The 8,476-nt window shown below is 42.9% G+C and overlaps 1 protein-coding gene across 1 annotated transcript in view; it reads left to right on the top strand.

Moving 5' to 3' along the window:
- ST5 (suppression of tumorigenicity 5) overlaps positions 1 to 8,476 on the top strand; it is a 159,783-nt gene that overhangs the window by 148,578 nt on the left and 2,729 nt on the right. Inside the window, 4 exon segments of the mRNA XM_008644869.2 lie at positions 4,694 to 4,871; positions 5,898 to 5,939; positions 6,946 to 7,057; positions 8,054 to 8,293. Coding sequence (XP_008643091.1) covers positions 4,694 to 4,871; positions 5,898 to 5,939; positions 6,946 to 7,057; positions 8,054 to 8,293 — 572 coding nt within the window.

Genomic DNA, 8,476 nt, shown 5'->3' with positions numbered 1-8,476 from the left:
GGGAATGCTGCAGGAGCTCCTTACAGACAGCTGGAGTTGGGAGACTGTCACTTCTGATACTGAGAAGTTTTCATTTATATCTTGTCCCTGATGCTATGACTTAGTCTTACCCACCTGATTTATAATGCTGCTCTTATTTATTCTTATGCACCCAGAGAAACCTTTATTTTTTCAGAGCCTTAGAGTGCACTGTATCTGGCACAGCACAGTTCTGCTCCGAATTACTGCCAGTACAGTAACAGCAGTGCTGCCTGCACTCCATCTCCACCCAAAGTGCACCAGTCTGCCACGGTTTTTACTTCCATTTCTCTTTACTTTGATGCTTTTCAAGTTTTCTACTTTGTCCTTTCCACCTCTGCAGCCTGTATGTGTTGGAGTGGAGATGGGGTGAGTCCTTGGCCTGTAGCCTTTCCACAGAGTCCTTTATTCTGCAAACTTCTCCAATTATTTTATCTTGTAGAGTTGTCACAGACCTCTGTCTCTGTCAGACCCTGGAGTTAATCCAGGATCAGGAGAGGCATGGGAGGGTGTAGGAGGGAAGTGTCAGGGATCTGGTTTTGCTACGCAGTTCATCAGCGGCCCAAGGGTAGGAGCTGCCCCAGAAAAGCAGGGCCATAGCCTGTGGTGAGGGTGTGTAACACCCGTGTGAGTCAAGGGGTTACACCTGAGGAGGACAGAGCCTCCAGACTCCAGCCTCAAGTGGGAGGAAGCTCTCCTGAGCAGACAAGGGATGTGTGTCAGCGAGGTAACTCAGTCTCAAAGTGGTTGTGGCTGGAGCATGAATGTGTCAACAAGGCAGATGAAAGACTTCTGCAAACATGGACAAAGCAACATCATTTAATCAGTAGCAAGAAATGAGGAACATAAAAAGGTTGTGGAAAAGTAAACAGTGGAAACACTTTTTTGTGAATTTACATTTTTGGCTACGTTTCTCAATGTGAGGAAGCAGGGAGCCCAGATTTGGAGAGTTGGTCCCAGTCCAGGGCATGGTCCAGAGCACTGGCACAGCACAGAGCTGGCACCAGCCCAGGGTGAAAGAGCTGCTGTGTGGCTTGGCCCTGCATGTAAGGGGTGGCCTCCCTCCTCTCCTGGCTGAGGAAGCTTGTCTGTCCCTCAGGAGAATGGGAAGAAGGGAAGGGATATTTTTGGCTTCTCCTTCAATGGAAATGCCAAAATGACTGGGGGGGTGCATGTGAATAGTAAGGTGGGATCAGGAAACCACATCACAAGTGGTTGTCTGTGCTAGAGGCTTAATCCTGGATTTGGGAGATTCTCAGTGTGTGAGGCTCCCTTGGGTCTGTGAGAAATTCTAGGTGTAGAGGGGGAAGTGGGAAGGAATATGACTGTTGGCTATTGTTACAAAGAAAAGAGAGTTACCAAGGGTATTTGTGGAATATTTCCATTGGGAGCAGAAGGTGTAACGGCATATGACTTCAGCAGTTTGAGAGAGTAGGGGACTTGCAGCGTGCAACAAACCACAGTCCTTGAAACAAGCACAGCCAGCACCAACATCCCAGTGAGGGCAGTGTCCATTCCCTGTCCAACAGCGTGTCCTTCTCAGAGTGTGCTAATTGTGCTGTGATAAGATACAGATACAGCCTAAGCTTGTAGTTACTTGCTGGTTGGCCAAACTAGACATTGCTACCAGACATCCTCCCTATCTAAAGGACAAAAAGGTTCTTGTTAAGTCACAGTCATTTGCTTTTTGACATAGACTTAAACCGTCTAAGCAGTCTCCAAAATTCAGCAGAGTCACAGCTATGTCTGAAATTCCGGTGCCTCAGCTCTTAGTCTGAGCTTGTGTCTCCCCAGCCAGCAACGCAACAAGGAAAAGGTTCTGTGTGCTATCATGAGAAAATGATTTGGGAAACAAAATAGCCCAGAGGAACGTAAATCAACTTTGAGTGGGAAAGAAGCAATGTCGTATTTTGCCTGTAACATGATAAATTCAAGAGAAATTTGTCATTAAGAAATGTCTCAATATACTTGTATAATCTTGTATTATTACCTTCACGGGGAGAAGATCAAACACTGAAGGTTTTTTTAATCTAGTGCATAAAAGGCATAGAGAGAACCAAAACCTTGGCAAATTCCAAATAATTTTTTTACAAGATGACAACCATGGAAATAAAGAAGTGTTTTCCAGTACAACAACAGCTAGAACATTATGCAGCATTCCTTTAAAACTGCACAGACCAAATGGAAAAGCCCACTCTCCAAACCAGCTCTCTGGAACTGCCCTAGAGTATTAAAAGTGAAAATATTTTGAAAATCTAACTTGGACTATTCTGTTGCTTTACTTTGTGTGCTTCACACACCTTAAAGAAAATAAACCATCTGACCTTACTGCTTAATTCTCATAAACAAGAACAGTTGGATAATGTGTGGGTTGCACATTTTGAAAGGAGAAACTGGAGCAGACTTGGTTTCCCAGGGTAGGCCCTTCTTTTTTACTTTATTAAATATGCTTCTCATCGATAATATCCCTTTAAAAGGATCTGAACTGTATTTTAGAGATTTAGGCTGGGGGTACCCTTACACCCATCATCTCTGAATTTTACCTTACAAAATGTGAAATTTCACTGAAGTGAAAGGTGTGTATCCATTCTAAATATGAATCTTTCCAGCTAGGGCAGAGACACAGGCACTTTGTCCTTTGTGGGAGCAGTGTCCAGGACAGATGGCAGCAGGAGGTTCTGGGGGCTGAAAGCTTGGAGGGAATGTTTGATGGGGATGAGATGTCCCACAGGGAAAGATTTTTCTGAGGCTGAATTTGAAAAGCTGTGTGCAGAGTCCTAAAATTCAGAGGCCGAAATGCTGACAGGGTGGTGGCGTGACTCCCGTGGGGTGCTGCTGCAGGACAGCCCCATCATGGCTGCTCCCTGTGCTCTGCTCTGCCCCAGCCAGCTCCCGGGAAAGCGCAGGAAGAGATTCCAGTGTCCTGGGCCAGAGCCTGAAGCCTCCCCTAGCGTGGGAATACCACGCACAAGAGGATGCAGGGGCTGATTTACGTCACAGCACTGCGTGTAAAACAACATGTTACAAAAGGGCATTTTATAGAAAGGAAAAAAAAACTCACTGAAGAGCAGAAGAATGTTTGCTTTCCTGCTTTTAGCTTAACATGGCTCTTTCTTTAGTTGCTCAGCTAAGATGACCGAATTTGTAGTAGGTGAAAATGCCAGGGAGTCATTGAAGTGATCTTGAGAAAGTGCTGGCAGTCTATACCATCCACAGCTCTTCCAAAACACACCGCTGTGCTTTTTGTGGGAGATGCTTGAGACCAAAATATGCCACAATGGCAGCACCATTGCCTGTTATATATAAAAATATAAATTAGAGAAATGCATCATTTTACAAGAACCTTGTGTCAGGCAACATATGTTATAAACCCATGCTGGGATTGTCAGATCTTAAAGGAAGTGTCATTAAAACCAAACCGCAGATTATTTGCAGTAAAAGACAAGTATTTGTTCTTCCCCAACTTCTTCTCTCTTTGTCCTCTAATTCTCACATTTCTCATTCAGCAAACTTTGAAGGTTAATCACTGAAAGGAACAGACAGGTGAAACCTTTCCTCTGGCCTTGGAATAATCCACAACTAAAGTAAAAATGCTCATGAAGGTTATTCTGGTGGAGGTCTGATGCCACCTAAAGTCTCAACCAAGTCTTGCAGTAGAAGAAATGAGCATCTCTCCCCGGCATTTTAAAGCAGTAACAGCTCTGCAGTTATTATTTATAGTTCTTTGTGGCTACATTAAGCACAGCAGAAGTTTGCAGTGTGAGAAAATTAGTTCAATCATACTGGATCAAAATTTCTGTCACCTCAGCCAGCAAGAGGCAGATGTTGTATCTGTGATATGGGGAACCTGTCTTTATTTCCCTGATGCTAAAACTCGCTTGGTAATGATGTTCTTTAATTTTTAACATTTGGAAACCATGTGACTGCAAAAGAGAATCAGATTCAGTAGATGGAAGGACAACATATGCATGACATTTTCCATGATAATATCAAGCCTTAAATTTAGGAGATACCAATTTTAGAGTACTCTGCTGGGCAGGATCAATACCTTTATCACTGAAGTTGGTTAATAAGCCCTTTAAAAAGTATTATAATAAAAATATGCTGTTGTCAAAAATACACAATCTTTGAAAATTGTGTTGCTTTTACCAGCTTTCCTTTGGAATAAGTATTGATTACTTTGGAATAAGTATTGATTGTTTTTATATCTGATTTGGTATTTCTTGAGGATTTTAATTTCAATTTTATTTTACTTTTCATTTTCCTTTGTTCCTGCATTAGCGCTTGACTTAAGAACAATACTATTATGCATTTTTACTACTGATGTGGTCATAACAGGCAAGATATGAAGTTGCTTTTGGATTTTAAGCATTGTTCAAAGTGGCTGCTTTTGAGTGCTTTTGGAAAGATTGAATCTTGACTTCTAAATCCAATCATCTCCTGACTACTACAAAGCAAATGGATTTGGGGTGTTTACCTTTAGTTTGAAGTCTCCTGTGAACTACCACACTGCACAGTACAGAGAGGGTATGGACTGGAAGGGGACTAAGGCTGTCTGAAGTCAGAAGTGACAGAGATGGGCACTCGTATTTCAACAGGCAGAGTTTCTCAGCAGGTGGAAGGCGTTCTGAACCGAGAAAAGCCTTTGCTAACCTGGTTGTTCCTCTCTCCCCAGCACCCTGTCGAGCTGCTCCCACGCCGTAGTGGCCCTGCTGTACCCGTTCTCCTGGCAGCACACCTTCATTCCTGTCCTGCCCTCATCCATGATTGACATCGTGTGCTGCCCTACCCCCTTCCTGGTGGGACTGCTCTCCAGCTCTCTGCCCAAACTCAAGGACCTGCCCGTAGAAGAGGTAGGAGCTGCCACCACAATTGTTTGCTTGGAGTAAAGCTGGCCTCTCCCAAGAGAGGGCTGCCATTGGCACATAAATCCTCACGTTTAATTTTTAATCTGCCTTTTTGTTTCTTCTCTGCCTGCTTCTCATGGGCAACTGCCTCTTGGCAAAACTGCAGCAGTAGCTTTACTCTTCTCTTTTATTCTGCCCCTCTTCCATATTTGGCACCTTGACAGAGACAGGTGAATATTTACGTGGTCACAAGTAAGGGTGTAAATATGCTGATTTGTTCTGGAACAAGAGGAAGCCATCTGCTATGACACCTCTGAATCCTAATGGAAGTTGTGCATGAAGCCATAGCCCACTCAGGAAACAAAACCTTTAACAATTTTAACTTCTAAGACTTTGTTGATACTGTATTGGAAATCAAATGAGAGTTGTACTTCATCAGCTCTTCTGGTAAAATACCACAAAAGTATTCACGGGCACAGTCTTCTCTCTTGCTCCTATTAGTTTCCTGTCATTTTTCTAAGGAATTTTCTTGTGCTTGCTTCCAAGGCCCTGTGTGCCTCTGGCCCATGTAAATATCTAATCCATTTTCCTTCCACTTTCTTAACATTGCTCTTCCACATCTTTCCAGCTCCATCTCTCAGCTTTGCTGCTTTGTTATTTTCAGAAGCCCTTCGGAAGCCCTGCTGCTTCCAGTGACACTGTTTTCTTTAAACCCCTCTGACACATTTTTGAAGTGCATGTTAACAAAAATTATTAGCAATAACTTGAGTAGATTTAAGAAAAAAACCCTTTTAGCTTTTTTTTTATATTAGTCTAGTATGAGATCTGTTGTATCTATGTTAAATTAGATTTTTAGCTCTAAAGAATACCTTCATGTTGTTTCATAAAGCACACAACCTCGTTTCACAGTAGGAATTTGATTCATGTTGAGGCTTGTTCAGCAGATGATCTTTTGCTATTAAAAAGCAATGAACAAATGAATGTTTTCTGTATCTTCAGGTATATTTCACTGCAGTGTTTTCTTTTCTTTAGGCTTTGATGGTTAACTTGGGATCTGATCGATTCATCAGACAGGTAAAGTACAGCTCAGAATGCTGCTGTGCAGTCTAGCAAGCTGTTTACTCCTACAGTATGATTGGGTTTCTTTGATCAGAGAGATTTGGCAGGACTTGTGTGTGCAAAGGGAAAGCGATTAGGGAGAAAAAAAGGTTCTCATTTTCTGTTCCACCTGCAAATAAGAACTTCTCAGGTATGCAGAAGGGATTGAGGCTGTGATTGTAAGAAGGAATCAAGAACTGTATTCACAGTGGAAAGAAAACATCCAAAGATAATAACATCACCTTAGCAAGAAAACTCACACTGTTGGAAGTGAAAAGGACAAAAATTGCAAAGAAAATTCCTGATTGAGAGCACAAAAGTGGAGAATAGTTTAATGTGGTAGGAAAAGCAGGAGCCTTGTAAGTAGGGAGATGAGAGATCACCATCTCCTGAAAGTCACGTGGCACTAAATAATTTCAAGAACATCCATCTGCAGGTTGGATGAAGAAAATTTTGTGTACAATTCCCTGGATGTGGCTGATGAGCAATGGCTGCTGAGCTAAGGCTTCCGTGTCTATTTGGCTTCTGCTGAAGAAGCATTAAATAAGATGGAGAGACCAACAGGGGCAAGACTCAGAAAACAAGATAAACTGCAAAATAGTAAAAACAACTGTCAAAGACGAAAGGAGCTGTCTAAAACCAGCTACAGCAGCTGTGTGTACACCTAGCAAGGCTTCACTTGATGTGTATTTAGTTAAACACAACTATTTGGACTCTTTGTCATGTAAAGAGCTGATTCCACATTCTGTGTTTACCTGTTCTTTGGATTATCATTCCTGACTTTAATCTTATTAAGAATGACAAGAAATTTTGTTTAGGAGTATTTGTTAGTTGCACATAGATCTTCATTATTTTATTTATGTAGCTGTGACAGTAGCAGATACAAATATTTTTCATCTGAATTTTAAACCTTCTGGAAGTATTTGCTGTAGTTCCTGCAGAGATTAATTTGGCTTAAGGGTTTTCTTTTTTCCTCTATCAGATGGATGATGAAGACACACTATTACCTAGAAAATTGCAAGCTGCTCTGGAGCAGGCTCTAGAGAGAAAGAATGAACTGATAAATCAGGATTCAGATAGTGATTCAGATGACGGTAAGTTCATTTGGAAACAGGGACTTGTGTAAACAAACGTAGGTACAACTGTGACTTTCCATGCAGGAGAAAGAAAAATGGGACTTGACATCTCAAATACCTTTGGTGACATCAAAGGTTGTCTCTGAGCACACAGGGAATGAGACTGATGGCATCAACCCACAGTAATACCTCACCCATGACTTATTTTCATTTCTTTGTAAATGACATGGACTCCTGTGGGTCCCTCTGAACCTTTGCTCAAACAGAGCTTTGCAGTTAACTTGGCCCTAACTCAATCCAGCTAATTCTCCAAGCTTAGGGGTGTGTCTGAGTTTGGAGTTGGTCTTGGCACTCATATTTTCAGGGGAGAGAAGCAGGTTCCACCAGGAAAGAGTTTTAGTGCAAGGCAGGTTGAGTTGGCTCTGAAGGTTCATATTTCTCTTCAGCAGTGATAAAAACAGCCCAGGGTGAATTGAGATGTCTGTGGTTAAAAGGTATGGAACAGGCCCCTATTCAGTCTTTGAAATTTATTTCTAGTCATATGTATTACATACATAAAACTGTTTTAACATCTCAGAGACTATGAAAACCCAAATTCTACAACAGACCCTTTTGGATCAGTTTTTGGTACAGGCTTATTATCCTCAGGGAAAAATATTTTAATACTGAGTCATTCAGAAGTTTCTGAAGAGAACTTGCTCAAGAGTGAAAATAGGAGGTATAATTTTGATGAAACACCCATCAAATGTTTAATTTTCTGAGCTGTTTCCTGAGGATTTGTAATTGTCGTTGACTCTTGGTCACGGAACACCAATTCTGCAGACTGGCACTCGTGGTTATGGCGCTGTCACCCTCTCCACGTGCATCCAGGTGTGGAGGGAGCCGCTGCAATTCCCCTCAGTTGTTAGCATGGCATCAGGGAACCGGGAGATGCTCAACCTGGCCCTGCGGGGATAATGCTGACAGCTCTGGTAGCAGCTGATTTTGGTGTCTTATTGCCGCCTTATTTTGCAGAATGTAACACCCTGAATGGATTAGTGTCTGAGGTTTTTATCCGATTCTTTGTGGAGACAGTTGGCCATTATTCCCTGTTCCTAACCCAGAATGAAAAAGGAGAGCGTGCCTTCCAAAGGGAGGCTTTCCGTAAATCTGTGGCCTCCAAGAGTATCCGCCGCTTCTTGGAAGTTTTCATGGAATCCCAAATGTTTGCTGGCTTCATCCAGGACAGAGAGCTGAGGAAATGCAGGGCAAAAGGTAAGGGTGGGTGTTTCCCCTGCGGTGCGCGTTTCGCTGTTCCGCTCCTGTCCCGCGGAGAGCGGCAGTGTCCGTCCCCGTGCGCTCGCCGGGAAAGCGGAAACGCATCCCTGAGGTCCTGCCCGCTCAGCCGGAAGGTGGCTGCGAGCGGAGGCTGGCGGGGGGACCGCCACGCCGCGCGTC

This window comes from Corvus brachyrhynchos, unplaced genomic scaffold, assembly GCF_000691975.1.
Source record: "Corvus brachyrhynchos isolate BGI_N302 unplaced genomic scaffold, ASM69197v1 scaffold542, whole genome shotgun sequence".
Lineage (NCBI taxonomy): Eukaryota > Metazoa > Chordata > Aves > Passeriformes > Corvidae > Corvus > Corvus brachyrhynchos.
The sequence above is the reverse complement of the archived record's forward strand: the minus strand, read 5'-3'. Positions and strand labels throughout refer to the sequence as shown.